General features: G+C 42.5%; 2 protein-coding genes across 2 annotated transcripts in view; both read left to right on the top strand.

Moving 5' to 3' along the window:
* The window catches only part of LOC139541532 (B-cell receptor CD22-like), a 97,715-nt gene that overhangs the window by 45,780 nt on the left and 34,832 nt on the right, over positions 1-17,103 (top strand). The window lies entirely within an intron of this gene.
* LOC139551931 (basement membrane-specific heparan sulfate proteoglycan core protein-like) lies at positions 715-9,619 on the top strand. Its single transcript, XM_071363266.1, has 13 exons — positions 715-821; positions 1,107-1,454; positions 1,657-1,860; positions 2,331-2,675; positions 2,839-3,057; positions 3,264-3,617; positions 3,778-4,032; positions 4,241-4,504; positions 4,716-4,806; positions 4,996-5,035; positions 5,230-5,310; positions 5,821-6,106; positions 9,270-9,619. Exons 1-13 carry the CDS (start codon positions 767-769, stop codon positions 9,617-9,619), a joined length of 2,892 nt encoding a protein of 963 aa, XP_071219367.1. The 5' UTR covers positions 715-766.

The raw sequence follows: 17,103 nt of genomic DNA, 5'->3' as shown, positions 1-17,103 counted from the left end.
GTGTGTGTGTGTGTGTGTGTGTGTGTGTGTGTGTGTGTGTGTGTGTGTGTGTGTGTGTGTGTGTGTGTGTGTGTGTGTGTGTGTGTGTGTGTGTGTGTGTGTGTGTGTGTGTGTGTGTGTGTGTGTGTGTTTGTTTGTTTGTTTGTTTGTTTGTTTGTTTGTTTGTTGGTGCGCTTGTGCTTGTGCGCGTGTGTGCGTGTTTGTGAGTCACTTGTTGTTTAGCCTCACAGCTTTCGGGTAGAAGCTACAGTATATTGAACCTGGTGGTCAGTCTCTAGGCTGCTGTACAGCTTGACGGACCGTAGAGGATTGAACATTTATCCTCCTATATTTGGGGTTCTGAGAATAAAACAGCTTCAGAACAATCAATATAGAAATATGTGTTTACAGTTCTACACATCTGTTCAATAAGTTATTGTTTTTGTTGTTGTTGTTGTTTATAATGATGATGATGACTATTGTATATATTAGGAATTTATTTTTGTATCCTACTTCATGTCAGTTTAAATAGACAGACGTAGACAGACATGCAACACATCACACACATTACATACATAGTGCAGTAGACTTACAGACAGACAGTATTCACATAGACAACCATACAGCACAATACAACACAACACAATATGAGCCTGGTTCATTTTCAGTGATGAGGCCCTGTACCCCATTTACAGTTTCTACTTCAATGTATCAGGTGGAGTTATTCACCAGCTATAGAGTGAGTTGTTGTTTATGTTTCTGAGACTGCAGGGTGGGAGATGCAACAATGGCCTTGAGAACAGCAGGAAGTGTGTTGGTGGTCTTTCTCTGGTCTGTGGCAGGTATGGTCTCATTCTTATCTTTTAGTTGCCCGGTTTGTCAAACTGCAGACATTTCTAAAAGCATAACCATTTTTATGTTCTACTGGCGACACATTTTCCGTCTCCACTTCACTTGAAACAGTTTTCTTTCACACCTCACTGAGTGAAGCTTATCTGTGGTTTCCATTCTCACTCAACCAAAGAGTATCTATGTCTCAACTCAGCAACTATGGAACAAAGTGTTAGTGTGAGTCAAAAGACCTTGAACTTAATGTAACGTCCTTGTGATGTCTAACTGTGTTTCAGTGGTACTGGGTCAGTATGGCTGGAGTGTTACATACACCACTCAGAGTATCTGTGCCTTGAAGCGGTCAACAGTGGAGCTGTCCTGCTCTTACACATATCCCAGAGGTTATAAAGTCACAACAACCTTGTGGTTCACTAACATTTATGATGTGGAGAATTATGTGAGTCTGTTAGATGACCCAGACTACAAAGGTCGTGTGACGTACCGTAGTGATAAGACGAATGGACACACCCTGACAATCACACACCTGAGAGAGAGTGACTCAGCTACGTACATGTTCAGATATATAACAGATCAGACCGGAGGGAAATATTTTGGTAGCCCTGGAGTCACTCTGTCTGTTACAGGTACAGTGATATTATATATAATGCTAATCTGTTTAGTTGGTTCTGGAAAATTGTCTTGATTTGTATTGAAATAATATAATTAATATGAATGTATGGTGTAATAGGAATGTCTGAATTGATGATTTGAGAATGTCCACTCCTGCCTCATTTCAACTAGACAACATTTTTAATGTTTAATGTTTAATGTTGGTATCTACTCCAGACCTGCAGGTGAAGGTGACCACTACATGGTGGTCAACGACACTGACCTGTAGCACCACCTGTACTCTGACTGGTAACCCCACCTACATCTGGTACAGGAACAGTGAGATTGTACAAGAGGACTCCTCTCCCTCATACACAGTCTACTTAAAAACTGAAGACAGGTTCTACTGTGCTGTAAAAGGCATCGATTCTCCTGCAGTGTGTGAGTGTGACTAATACACTTTTAAAGTCTATCAAAGTCATCCAATACATCACTGGTCAGTGTTGATGTTCAGTGAAACAGACATCAAATAGGGCTACTATTTCATTTAGAATAATGGTTGTTGATTTTACAGTTCAAAATACTTCCACCATTTCATAATGAAAAGCCAAACTTTCACTTTGTTATCCAGATGGCCCAAAGAACTGTTTAAGTTGCCCTGTTTTTCAATGTACAGACATTTCTAAAATGTTAATAATGTCATAATGTTATTCTGCTGGTCTGTTTGGCGTAACTTTATAAAGTGAAATAGAGATCTTTCACTCCTCATTGAGCAATGCTTATCTGTTGTTTCTATTCATACCCAACTCAGTAACTATGGCAACAAAGTGTGGACAAACCATCTTCTTAGTGAAAGCCATTTTGGAATAACTTTCTTTTAATAAATGTTGTGATGTGTCACTGTGTTTCAGTAGTACTGGGTCAGGATAGCTGGAGTGTGACTTACACCACTCAGAGTATCTGTGTCTTGAAGGGGTCAACAGTTGATCTGAGCTGCTCTTACACATATCCCAGTGGTACAGTCACATCAACCTACTGGTTCACTAAATGGGGGACTGGTGTAGAACCTAAATATCTAGGTCAGGACCCAGAGTATGCAGGTCGTCTGGAGTATCATGGGGATAAGAAGAAAGACTGCACCCTGAAAATCACAGACCTGAGAGAGAGAGACTCAGCTACGTACTGGTTCAGACTATTAACAGATCAGGAAGGAGGGACATATACTGGAAGTCCTGGAGTCACTCTGTCTGTCACAGGTAGAGTTACATTCAATATAGTTAAACTGTTGGATTCCATTTAGTTCAGGAAAATTGTCTTTCTTTGTATTTACATCTGTATAACATAGGATTTCTTCCATCTTTGTATTAGAGTGATAAGTCAGTGATAAAGGGATTTACAGTGATATTGTTTTTTCTCCAGGTCTTCAGGTGAAGGTGACTGGTGGACATCAGGATAAGACACTGACCTGTATCACCACCTGTACTCTGACTGACAACCCCACCTACATCTGGTACAAGAACGGACAATATCTAGATGAGAGCACCTCCCTCCAGTACAAAGACCCAGTCTCCAGTAACTATGAAGACAGTTACTCCTGTGTTGTAAAAGGCCATGAGGATCTCCACTCTCCTGCAGTGTGTAAGTGTGGACTTTTTTTATACACATTTCATATAAACACAATTTTGTTGAGGTCGTGAGACCTTTATCAATTAATCAATGAATATTGATCAATATTTAATAATGATGGTTGTCACAAATGTAAACTGTTAAACTTGTTTGTTTTTCTTCTTTATAAACAACATCAATGTATACCGGTAGATATTGTAATGAAAGATTTATATAAGGTGTTCTATTGTCTTCTTGTGTTTCAGGTCAGAAGTGTTGGAGTGTGACTTACACCCATCAGAGTATCTGTGTCTTGAAGGGGTCAACAATGAACATATCCTGCTCTTACACATATCCCAGTTATCATGAGATCAAAACAGCTTTCTGGTTTACTAAATGGTCTGGTATGGACACTGAAGATCTGAGCTCAGTGCCAGGATATGAGGGTCATATAGAGTACCTTGGGGATAAGGAGAGTGACTGTACCCTGAGAATCACAGACCTGAGACTGAGTGACTCTGCTGGGTACAGGTTCAGATTCATAACATCTGGAGGAAAGTTTTCTGGCTCACCTGTCTCCCTGACTGTCACAGGTAATCTGGCACACATCTCACATCTATTACTGTAATTACCTTATTCAGGGAAGTCATACAGACATAATTGTGGTTTGTGATGGAAAAATATCAAATGCAGTATTTCACATAAGAGGACATATATAGGAGGGTAATAATGATTTGTTTCCTTTTACTCTAGATGTTGTGTTGGAGATGGATCCTACATCTGTGTCAGAGAGGGAGAATGTCACACTGACATGTAAAACCAACTGTACACTGGATCCTATCACAGCCTACAGTTGGTATAAGAATGGACAGTCTATACCAAACAGCAACACCTACTCTCCTGTCTATAGCCTATTCTCAGTCAGCAGTGAGGATACAGGCAGATACTCCTGTGCTGTAGAAGGCCATGAGGATCTCCCCTCTGCTGAAGAGACTCTCACTGTCACATGTAAGTACAAGGGGTTTAAATCTTTAGTTTGGTATATTAACATTGTAGTGACAGATATTGGCTCCACATGACACTTGAATTGATCATCTTCAATAAGAGGATGGATCTAAAAGTCATTGTGTAGAAAAGTACATTTGTGGAAATTTTGTGTAATATTTTTACCTGATCTAATTTGTACTATTTTAAAATCCACTGTCTTTTACATCAGATGGTCCAAGGAACACCTCAGTATCAGTCAGTCCCTCTGGTGAAATAGTGGAGGGCAGTTCAGTGACTCTGACCTGCAGCAGTGATGCCAACCCACCTGTGGACAAGTACACCTGGTACAAGAAGAACGTAACCTCACCAAAAGCATCAGGACAGAGTTACAGCATCACTAACATCAGCTCTGAGGACAGAGGAGAATATTACTGTGAGGTCCAGAATGGAAGAGGATCTATGAACTCTAGAGCTCTGATGATCAATGTAGCAGGTAAAGTTCCATCTCCAAATCTTCAATACAAAATCATATTTAATAAGAAATGATGTTTCAAGGTAATCTTCTTCTAGTTTGCCTTGTTACACTTTAGTTTATAACAATACATAGGCTTCTACATACAAGTATTGCATTAATGTCCTGTATTGCTGTATATACATTTTCACTTCATATTAACATGTTCTCATATCATCCATTTGTCTTTTAGGGAAACAGACCTCAGTTCTGACTGCAGCTGTAGGAATCATAGTGGTTGTTCTGGTTCTCATCCTCTGTCTCTCTGGACTCATGTGGTTCAGGTGAGTGAAGAAGGGAACATTGATATTTGTATTGTTCTTTCACCTTAGCTCTCTGATTTGTTATTAACTTCATTCATTCATAAATGTATTTATTGGCCCTAATCCCTTAACTGCTAAACTGTATTAGTAACATATCAACTTCCACTAGAGGTCAGTAGAGAGCAGAACTCACTCTGTCCCTCTTTACAGGAGATCCACAGGAGGAAGTGATGCCACAACAGACACACAGGTGATTCTATCAGTTATCAGTTACACCAGGACCCCCCCGTGTAGTGCTAGGGCAAAAAACAAAACGTGCACCCAGGGGGGGCCTCAGCTCCGAGTTTGGGAAACCCTGAGTTACAACTCCATTTTCATTAATTTACTGTGTCAAGACAGTGTCTTTCATACTATTTTCATTGTTGCCCCTCTCGCTCTCCACAGAGTGTCCGTCCTGACTGTAACAGTGACACGTACACAGGTCTGAACATGAGGACCATGTCCCCTGACTACGACACTCTGGCAGTAAGTCTCTTATAATTCATTTTGTTTGTTTGTGAGTGTGTTTGTGTTTTATACTTGAATCTGTTTAGAGAAAATGATGGAAAGACTGGTGTTTCAATGAGCATTTCCTCTCTCTCTCTCTCTCTCTCTCTCTCTCTCTCTCTCTCTCTCTCTCTCTCTCTCTCTCTCTCTCTCTCTCTCTCTCTCTCTCTCTCTCTCTCTCTCTCTCTCTCTCTCTCTCTCTCTCTCTCTCTCTCTCTCTCTCTCTCTCTCTCTCTCTCTCTCTCTCTCTCTCTCTCTCTCTCTCTCTCTCTCTCTCTCTCTCTCTCTCTCTCTCTCTCTCTCTCTCTCTCTCTCTCTCTCTCTCTCTCTCTCTCTCTCTCTCTCTCTCTCTCTCTCTCTCTCTCTCTCCACAGAATGTCCATCCTGACACAACAGTGACATGTACTCAACACTGAACATTAAGACCAGGTCACCAGAGTATGACACCCTGGCAGTAAGTGTTTGTGTGTGTGTCCATAAACATTTTAGTGGGAGTGTAAATTGCTAGTTCAGTGTCTTCTTTCAGAATGTGAGGGGACCCTCCCACTGATGAGAACCACCACAGATCCTGGACTGAAGAGAATCATCACAGATCCTGGACTGAAGAAAACCAACACAGAAGCTGGACTGAAGAAAAGTACCTCAGAACATCAACTGAAGAGAACCACCACCGAATCTGGACTGAAGATAATCACCACAGAAGCTGGACTGAAGAGAATCACCACAGAAGCTGGACTGAAGAGAATCACCACAGAAGCTGGACTGAAGAGCTACAGTTCCAATCCAAAAATAGGCCTCACACCTCTATTCTCTTGCTATCATATCTAGATGGTTTTCCAGACCAAGAACTTTAACTTTTGAGTAAATGCTGGAATATATGTTTTATTTTCTTATAATGATACTTAAATTGATGATAAATAGGATGAGTTATGCTTCTGCTTTTTTTCAATGGGATTTTTCCATTTGCATTTGTTTGATATAAATAGCATACTTTTCTTGTGTACTAATCTGTTTACTATCTATAATTTAACCTGTCTAGCCCCTGGGTTCCGCTAGCGGAACCCCCCCCACATTCCACTGAAATAAAAATATTTTTTAGAAATATTTAACTTTCACACATTAACAAGTCCAATACAGCAAATGAAAGATAAACATCTTGTGAATCCAGCCAACATGTCCGATTTTTTAAATGTTTTATAGCGAATTCACCACGTATATTTATGTTAGCTCACCACCAAATACAAAAAAAGCACAGACATTTCTTTCACAGCACAGGTAGCAAAAACCGCACAAAACCGACCAAATAGAGATGGAATTAGTCACTAACCAAGAAACAACTTCATCAGATGACAGTCTTATAACAATAAATCTATGTTTTGTTCGAAAAATATGCACATTTCAGGTATAAATCATAGTTTTACATTGCAGCTACAATCACAAATAGCACCGAAGCAGCTAGAACAATTACAGAGACCAACGTGAAATACCTAAATACTCATCATAAAACATTTATGAAAAATCGATGGTGTACAGCAAATGAAAGACAAACATCTTGTGAATCCAGCCAATATTTCCGATTTTTTAAGTGTTTTACAGCGAAAACACAATATAGCATTATATTAGCTTACTACAATAGCCTACCACACAACCGCATTCATTCATCAAGGCACGTTAGCGATAGCAATAGGCACGTTAGCGTTAGCGAATAAACCAGCAAAAGATATTAATTTTCACTAACCTTCATAAACCTTCCTCAGATGACAGTCCTATAACATCATGTTATACATACACTTATGTTTTGTTCGAAAATGTGCATATTTAGAGCTGAAATCAGTGGTTATCCATTATGCTAACGTAGCTTCTTTTTCCCAGAATGTGCGGATATTTCTATTAGACTCTCACCTATTCTGACCAAATAGCTATTCATAAACATTACAAAAAAATACATGTTGTATAGAAAATGATAGATACACTAGTTCTTAATGCAATCGCAGTGTTAGAATTCTAAAAATATCTTCATTACGACATAAGGCTTATGTTATAGCGAGAGAGTGGCCAAAACCTGGGCGCAAAACTGCTAGTACACAGTTCGACAGATATATGAAATAGCATCACAAAATGGGTCCTACTTTTGGTGATCTTCCATCAGAATTTTGTACAAGGGGTCCTTTGTCCAGAACCGTCTTTGTTTGGTATTAGAACGTCGTTTTTCCCTCTTGAATTAGCAAGCACACTGGCCAAGTGGCGCGAAGCTATCCTTCCTGAACATATGCAGACAAAGCAACACGCCTAACGTGCCGAAAAAATTTCAATAATCTAATAAAACTATATTGAAAAAACATACTTTACGATGATATTGTGACATGTATCAAATAAAATCAAAGCCGGAGATAGTATTCGCCTATAACGACAGCTTTTCAGAAGGCAATTACAGGTCCCTCCACGCGCCTTCCAGAAAACCGAAAATGGGGGACACGTCATTCCAAGAGGATTCATTCCATCTCAGACCAAGATAATCACCTCATTTCTCCTCTCACTTCCTCTTGACATCTAGGGGAAGGTGTATGACGTGCACGTATAGTCATACGTATCATGCCCATTTATAGGCAGGCCCTTGAACACAGCATCGATTTCAGACTTTCCACTTCCTGGTCAGAAAGTGTGCTGCCAAATGAGTTCTCTTTTACTCACAGACAAAATTCAAACAGTTTTAGAAACTAGAGAGTGTTTTCTATCCAATAGTAATAATAATATGCATATTGTACGAGCAAGAATTGAGTACGAGGCCATTTAAATTGGGCACGATTTTCCCCCAAAGTGAAAATAGCGCTTCTATCATCAACAGGTTAAAAGGTTTTTTCTCCTGCTCACAGACAGCTGATGTGTTGTGCACTGAAGTCCACAAGTGAAGGGAAAAGGTGAGAGGAGTAGTGTGCAGAGATGCGAGAAGGAATTCTATAATGGGCAACGTGATCATGCTGTTTGTATGTGTCTGTTTTGAAAGTGAACTGTATTTGAATGTGATCAGAGGTGTATTCATTCCACCAATTCTGTTGAAAAACGTTTTTTTAAATGAAAGCAAACGGAATTAAATGGGGATCAACATACCTGAATTTGTCCAAGAGAAACTCTTGTTTGCAACTGTTGGACTAATGATTACATCCTAGATCAGCTAGATGCAGGCCAGAGTGTACAAGGCGGTATTGAATGTGTCACTGTCTGTCACCTTGATTACTCAAATGTTTCTCTCGACCTGTGCACCTACGTTGTAACCTTTCATTCATATTCTAGGTTGTAACAACCTCATGATGGCTATAGGGAACACTTGAGTGTCATGACATGTAGTAGTTAAATATATCCATGTTACATTGAGCTGGGTGAATGGAATATGAATGACAGTCATCCAAAATGCTGTGATAGAAATAAGGCCAAACTCATAAAAAATGTGTGTCCTCCCTCACCTTAAATGTGTCTGTCTGTCTGTCTGTCTGTCTGTCTGTCTGTCTGTCTGTCTGTCTGTCTGTCTGTCTGTCTGTCTGTCTGTCTGTCTGTCTGTCTGTCTGTCTGTCTGTCTGTCTGTCTGTCTGTCTTTCTGTGTCTGTGTCTGTGTCTGTGTCTGCCTGTGTCTGTCTGTCTGTGTCTGTCTGTCTGTCTGTCTGTCTGTCTGTCTGTCTGTCTGTCTGTCTGTCTGTCTGTCTGTCTGTCTGTCTGTCTTTCTCTCCATCTCCCTGCCATAGTATAGACAGGCTGCACTACCAGACCCCACCACAGGGAGCATAGTTTAGACAGGATGCACTACCAGACCCCACCACAGGGAGCATAGCCATTATTATAGGAGTTTGATTTCTGATTTAACCAAAACACTACAACAATAAAGAAATACATAATGTACATCTAACATTGACTTATTTTGAGGTTTAGCTACAATGTTTCCTGAGGGGAGGACCTCTCCCCCCACTTCAGGATTCCAGTGGTGGACCTCTCCCCCCACTTCAGGATTCCAGTGGTGGACCTCTCCCCCCACTTCAGGATTCCAGTGGTGGACATCTCCCCCCACTTCAGGATTCCAGTGGTGGACCTCTCCCCCCACTTCAGGATTCCAGTGGTGGACATCTCCCCCCACTTCAGGATTCCAGTGGTGGACCTCTCCCCCCACTTCAGGATTCCAGTGGTGGACATCTCCCCCCACTTCAGGATTCCAGTGGTGGACATCTCCCCCCACTTCAGGATTCCAGTGGTGGACATCTCCCCCCACTTCAGGATTCCAGGACTAATGATTACATCCTAGATCAGCTAGATGCAGGCCAGAGTGTACAAGGCGGTATTGAATGTGTCACTGTCTGTCACCTTGATTACTCAAATGTTTCTCTCGACCTGTGCACCTACGTTGTAACCTTTCATTCATATTCTAGGTTGTAACAACCTCATGATGGCTATAGGGAACACTTGAGTGTCATGACATGTAGTAGTTAAATATATCCATGTTACATTGAGCTGGGTGAATGGAATATGAATGACAGTCATCCAAAATGCTGTGATAGAAATAAGGCCAAACTCATAAAAAATGTGTGTCCTCCCTCACCTTAAATGTGTCTGTCTGTCTGTCTGTCTGTCTGTCTGTCTGTCTGTCTGTCTGTCTGTCTGTCTGTCTGTCTGTCTGTCTGTCTGTCTGTCTGTCTGTCTGTCTGTCTGTCTGTCTGTCTTTCTGTGTCTGTGTCTGTGTCTGTGTCTGCCTGTGTCTGTCTGTCTGTGTCTGTCTGTCTGTCTGTCTGTCTGTCTGTCTGTCTGTCTGTCTGTCTGTCTGTCTGTCTGTCTGTCTGTCTGTCTGTCTGTCTGTCTGTCTGTCTGTCTGTCTGTCTGTCTGTCTGTCTTTCTCTCCATCTCCCTGCCATAGTATAGACAGGCTGCACTACCAGACCCCACCACAGGGAGCATAGTTTAGACAGGATGCACTACCAGACCCCACCACAGGGAGCATAGCCATTATTATAGGAGTTTGATTTCTGATTTAACCAAAACACTACAACAATAAAGAAATACATAATGTACATCTAACATTGACTTATTTTGAGGTTTAGCTACAATGTTTCCTGAGGGGAGGACCTCTCCCCCCACTTCAGGATTCCAGTGGTGGACCTCTCCCCCCACTTCAGGATTCCAGTGGTGGACATCTCCCCCCACTTCAGGATTCCAGTGGTGGACCTCTCCCCCCACTTCAGGATTCCAGTGGTGGACATCTCCCCCCACTTCAGGATTCCAGTGGTGGACCTCTCCCCCCACTTCAGGATTCCAGTGGTGGACCTCTCCCCCCACTTCAGGATTCCAGTGGTGGACATCTCCCCCCACTTCAGGATTCCAGTGGTGGACCTCTCCCCCCACTTCAGGATTCCAGTGGTGGACATCTCCCCCCACTTCAGGATTCCAGTGGTGGACATCTCCCCCCACTTCAGGATTCCAGTGGTGGACATCTCCCCCCACTTCAGGATTCCAGTGGTGGACATCTCCCCCCACTTCAGGATTCCAGTGGTGGACCTCTCCCCCCACTTCAGGATTCCAGTGGTGGACCTCTCCCCCCACTTCAGGATTCCAGTGGTGGACATATCCCCCCACTTCAGGATTCCAGTGGTGGACCTCTCCCCCCACTTCAGGATTCCAGTGGTGGACCTCTCCCCCACTTCAGGATTCCAGTGGTGGACCTCTCCCCCCACTTCAGGATTACAGTGGTGGACCTCTCCCCCCACTTCAGGATTCCAGTGGTGGACCTCTCCCCCCACTTCAGGATTCCAGTGGTGGACCTCTCCCCCCACTTCAGGATTCCAGTGGTGGACCTCTCCCCCCACTTCAGGATTCCAGTGGTGGACCTCTCCCCCCACTTCATGATTCCAGTGGTGGACCTCTCCCCCCACTTCAGGATTCCAGTGGTGGACCTCTCCCCCCACTTCAGGATTCCAGTGGTGGACCTCTCCCCCCACTTCAGGATTCCAGTGGTGGACCTCTCCCCCCACTTCAGGATTCCAGTGGTGGATCTCTCCTCCCCTCAGGATTCCAGTGGTGGATCTCTCCTCCCCTCAGGATTCCAGTGTTGGACCTCACTTCCCCTCAGGACTCCAGTGATGGACCTCTCCTCCCACTTCAGGATTCCAGTGGTGGATCTCTCCTCCCCTCAGGATTCCAGTGGTGGATCTCTCCTCCCCTCAGGATTCCAGTGTTGGACCTCACTTCCCCTCAGGACTCCAGTGGTGGACCTCTCCTCCCCTCTGGACTCCAGTGTTGGACTTCACTTCCCCTCAGGACTCCAGTGGTCGACCTCTCCTCCCCTCTGGACTCCAGTGGTGGACCTCTCCTCCCCTCAGGATTCCAGTGTTGGACCTCACTTCCCCTCAGGACTCCAGTGGTGGACCTCTCCTCCCCTCTGGACTCCAGTGGTGGACCTCTCCTCCCCTCAGGACTCCAGTGGTGGACCTCTCCTCCCCTCAGGACTCCAGTGGTGGAGCTCTCCTCCCCTCTGGACTCCAGTTGTTGACCTCCCCTCCCCTATGGACTCCAGTGGTGGACCTCTCCTCCCCTCAGGACTCCAGTGGTGGACCTCTCCTCCCCTCTGAACTCCAGTGGTGGACCTCTCCTCCCCTCTGGACTCCAGTGGTGGACCTCTTCTCCCCTCAGGACTCCAGTGGTGGATCTCTCCTCCCCTCATGACTCCAGTGGTGGACCTCTCCTCCCCTCAGGACTCCAGTGGTGGACCTCTCCCCCCTCGTGACTCCAGTGGTGGACCTCTCCTCCCCTCAGGACTCCAGTGGGTGAGTATGTTTAAATGTGGTTATTCCACAGTATACATTCCTACAGTTACAGGTTCTATAGGCTGTCTCAAATAGCACCCTGTTCCTATATTCCTTGTATTTTGACTGTGGCCACCTCCCTCTCTTTCTCTCCTCCTTCTAAATTCTGTGCTGTAGGTGAGGGGAGATAGAATTAGAATGTAGAACTCTGATACTCTCTATGTTCTCTACTGTAAATGTGGGGAGATAGAGAGTATCAGAGTTCTACATTCTAGATCTAGGTTATGTACTGTAGGTGAGGGGAGATAGAATGTAGAATTCTGATACTCTCTAATTCTTTATTCTGTACTGTAGATGAGGGGAGATAGAGAGTATCAGAGTTCTACATTCTAGATCTAGGTTATGTACTGTAGATGAGGGGAGATAGAGAGTATCAGAGTTCTACATTCTAGATCTAGGTTATGTACTGTAAGTGTGGGGAGAGAGAGAGTATCAGAGTTCTACATTCTAGATCTACGTTATGTACTGTAGGTGTGGGGAGAGAGAGAGTATCAGAGTTCTACATTCTAGATCTAGGTTATGTACTGTAGGTGTGGGGAGAGAGAGAGTATCAGAGTTCTACATTCTAGATCTAGGTTATGTACTGTAGGTGAGGGGAGAGAGAGAGTATCAGAGTTCTACAAGAGAGATTATGTGCCTCTGTCACCTTCAAGAACCCCAACATGTCTACTTGCACCTTGGAGAGGCTAAAGGTGAGAGGTGGGATGAAACATAATGCTGTCATATGCATTTAACTATGTGAGATGTGCTTTCATTTTTTTTGCTTGAACTTAAGGAGTGTGTACTCTTGGGACCATGCTATTGGTTCCATTGTACTTTTGGGACTATACTATTGGTTCCATTGCACTTTTAGGATAATCTTTATTTAACCAGACAAGTCAATTGAGAACAAATTCTTATTTACAATGGCGGCCTGGCAAGAGGCAAAAGGTCTCCTGTGGTAACGGGGGCTTAAAAAAAAGGCAATGCAAACTAGTGACATGGACTGACAACTAGAAACAGTTATGTCTCAATAACCTGTTCATCTATTTAACCGTTGAACATTCCAAGATCAAGGGGCTGAATAATGAAAGGACTTTTTTCCATGTTTGGTTCTAATATTCGGTAGTGTTAGCATAAAACTAGATTGATATCTGAGTTTGTATGTGTTCTCATTTCCTGCTAGAAGAGAGGATATATAACATGGCAGTTTTCCTTATTAAATGGTCTTCTGAATAAGAATGTACCAGGGTTTGAGCCTGCGTGTTGCTACTGATGTCCACCTGACAGCACTGTAGAGATCACAATGGTGAGTTAGACGTCTCTGCATGATACACAGAGTCAAGAGCCTTCAGTGGAGAGCTTGAGTCTTGCACATAAATAGTATCATCATTGTCCAACACAGAGAGAAAAGTACAACGATTCAACTCCTTTCTGGTGGTTATAAAATACAATGCAATGTTATTCGTTTCATTGTACTTTTGTGACAATGCTATTAGTTCCATTGTACTTTTGGGACTATGCTTTTGGTTCAATTGTATATATTTGGACTGCGTCTGCAGTTTGTCCTCCTGTCCAGGGGGTGGCGCTGGAGAGCACCCGGCTGGTTATCAGGTACCCAGACAGCTAGACTTAGAGAACCCCTCCCTCTCCTCAGAAGACCAACCCTATAGGCCTCAACACCTCCTCAGCCTCCCAGTACGCCTCCACAGGGTAAGGACATCCGTCTGTCATTCAAAACATCATTATGAGTTATTCTAAAGTGTTACCAATCAACTCATATAAACTTTTGAAATGTACAAAGTGATGGAAGGAGGAAGCAGGAGCACAGGTGCAGGTGTTTGTGTTTTCATACTGTTTGTCTCTCTCTCTCCCAGGACCAGGAGGATGGCTCCCATCAATGGTGACGAGTGTTTCTTCTGGAGGACCACCGGCTGTTTCTATGGTGACAAGTGTCGCTTCAAACACAAGCCTGACCAGAGAGGAAGAGACAGGAAACCATGTCAACCCTGTCCACCCCGCAGTGACTGGATAGTAGAGAGGGAGGAGAATGATGAAGATTAAGGAAGAGGATGAGGAACTGTGTCCCTACTTTAAAAGGGAACAGGAGGCTTGGGAGACCCGTTTGTAGTCCTCTGGCACAGACCACAGAACACTAGACATATAGAATGAGTGTGTGAAGTGTCAATCAAAGTGAAGAGGAGTGCACCTCTGATTTCCTTCCCCCTCTCCCTCGACCTGAGCTGTGAAACATGGAAATTACATCATCATTAGAACTTTGAAGGGATCTTTGCCCAGGGAGCCGCCTCTATGATGACCATGTTGTAGACACTAAGGGGGCTGACATCTGTTGTTATCATGTGTTTTACTGTGTATGTATGTATGGTAATGTGACTGGACATGTGACCCCTTGTGATGTCACTGTGAGACTCACTGCCAGCCTGATGCCATTGGGTGCCTAGTAATAGCCCCAACAGGGGATAAATAAATGCTATTTTTGAATTGAATTACAATTGAATATGGGGCATGTTCCAGGCAGACTATATTGCAGTCACCTGCCTGCTCTCACAAACATTAGTCCTTCTCCTTTTTAACCTGAAGGGGTACTATAATTTAAAATCAAATATCTAAATGATCCATGGTATGACCACCTTAAAACAATTCCATATGTCAGCTAGTAGAACCCCCCAAACGGCTCAGACTTTTAGAGGTTCAGAAACCCAGTGTCAGAGGGAGCAATGTCCAGCACCTAAACACACAAATCAAATCAAATCTAATTGTATTTGTCACATGCGCCGAATACAACAGGTGTATACCTTACTGTAAAATGGTTACTGACAAGCCCTTAAGCAACAATATGTAAGAAAATATTAGATTTTTAAATTATAAAATGAAGGAAAAAAAATCACACAATAAAATAACAATAATGAAGCAGCAATAAACAATTACATGAAAGATTATTCATTGTCATTTAAAAAAACACGCATCAGTCAGACACAATGGGACACAATAATCCCAGACAGACAGACAGACTTAGTTATATGCATGTCAGGGTTCACTTTGGGTCCGTTGTTCTGAAGATCAGTGAGCTGAACACATCTCTTTCACACAAGAACACACTGGACACTCAGAGCAGCTTGCCTTGGCCATGGCATAATGACAGCTCACTGTTGTCTGTTGTTTCTAGCTAGCTAATGTTGATAGCTAAATGTTAGCTAACTAGCTCACAAGCTAACTATGGGGTCTTGCTGTAATTCAGCGGCAGCACATCATATTGTTCACAATCCAGTCCAATCAGAGTAGCTGTGTGATGCACAAGAATACTTGTTTATCGCTGAATAACAGCAGCTTCATGTAGCTAACAAGCTAGTTGAGATCACTAGTTCACTCAATTCAAACACCAGGTCAACATAAGTCCCAATAACAGTACTTTTACGTGCCTGACTGTTTTATTATATGTATATAATGTATATATTTGACATTTTCTACTTTCTATTTTGTATATTTTCATCGGACTAGTAGGGACATATGAAGCCTGGAAGCTGCAGTAACGTTGAGATGTCAGTAGGGAGATCTCTAGTCTAGAACACTGGTACCAAAGATACTCCCCTTTCATCTGTTCTGTAACCTTCAGTACCAGCTGATGAGGAGTGATGGAAATGGGTCACATTTTGTCTCTTGTTAAACATGTAGGCCCACTCCTCAAATAAAGAAATGTAACTACAGTATGCTGACTTTATACTTTAGACCATTTTCTATTTAGATACAGTAACATCCCTTATTTTTTTATTTCTATTTCACCTTTATTTAACCAGGTAGGCAAATTGAGAACACGTTCTCATTTACAATTGCGACCTGGCCAAGATAAAGCAAAGCAGTTCAACACATACAACAACACATAGTTACACATGGAGTAAAACAAACATACAGTCAATAATACAGTGAAAAATAAGTCTATATACAATATGAGCAAGTGAGGTGAGATAAGGGAGGTGAAGGCAAACAAAATATATATATAAATAAATAAAAATATAAAAAGGCCATGGTGGCGAAGTAAATACAATATAGCAAGTAAAAAAAAAAAGTAGAGTAGAGATAGTAGAGATAGAAAAAGTAGAGATAGAAATAATGGGGTGCAAAGGAGCAAAATAAATAAATAAATAAATATGTGACATGCTCTTCCTGCATGTTAATGACCTGACTAGACTACTTTAAAATGTATCAACCACAGAACTCACACTTAGGCTACGCCTGCTTCTACTAATACTTACAGTAGACTACTTCTTGTTTCCACACAGTGACAGTACGTTGACTAACTGTTCAAGACCTCTCCCCTTCACTTCACTCTGTAAGTACACTTGATGATATCTTGAAATATAGTTTTAGTTTTGATGTTTTTAGCCATACATCACATGACTTCCTGTATCTTTGTTCTTGTTGGTTTATTTAGAACTGTGTTTTGGTTGTTACATCAGGGCCTGTATTCATAAAATGGCTCAGACGGTCCGTATAATTATGATCTAAAAGCCTAAACTGATCCCAGATCCCAGATCAGCTTTCCTACTCTGATACACTTTGTGAATACTGACCCTGAACTGTGGTTTCATGTGTTTAGTTTAGTTCAGTTTATTAATTTACATGATCAGTAGAGTTTGCCAGTGATACCCAGATCTCCATTCAATTGGGTCATGTTCACTGTCAAAGTATAACAGGGTCAAGTATAACTGTGTGTGTGTGTGTTATGTCTGTTTGTGTGTGTGTGTTTGTCTCTGTGTGTGTGTGTGTGTGTGTGTGTTATGTCTGTTTGTGTGTGTGTGTGTGTGTGTGTGTGTGTGTGTGTGTGTGTGTGTGTGTGTGTGTGTGTTTGTGTGTGTGTGTGTGTGTGTGTGAGGGTAAATTTATTTTTACATGTTAATCTGACTATTAGATATACAGTCACAACCAAAATTTTTGCCAC

This window comes from Salvelinus alpinus, chromosome 2 (genome assembly GCF_045679555.1).
Source record: "Salvelinus alpinus chromosome 2, SLU_Salpinus.1, whole genome shotgun sequence".
Lineage (NCBI taxonomy): Eukaryota > Metazoa > Chordata > Actinopteri > Salmoniformes > Salmonidae > Salvelinus > Salvelinus alpinus.
Note: the sequence above shows the minus strand (reverse complement) of the source record. Positions and strands in the feature narration are given on the sequence as shown.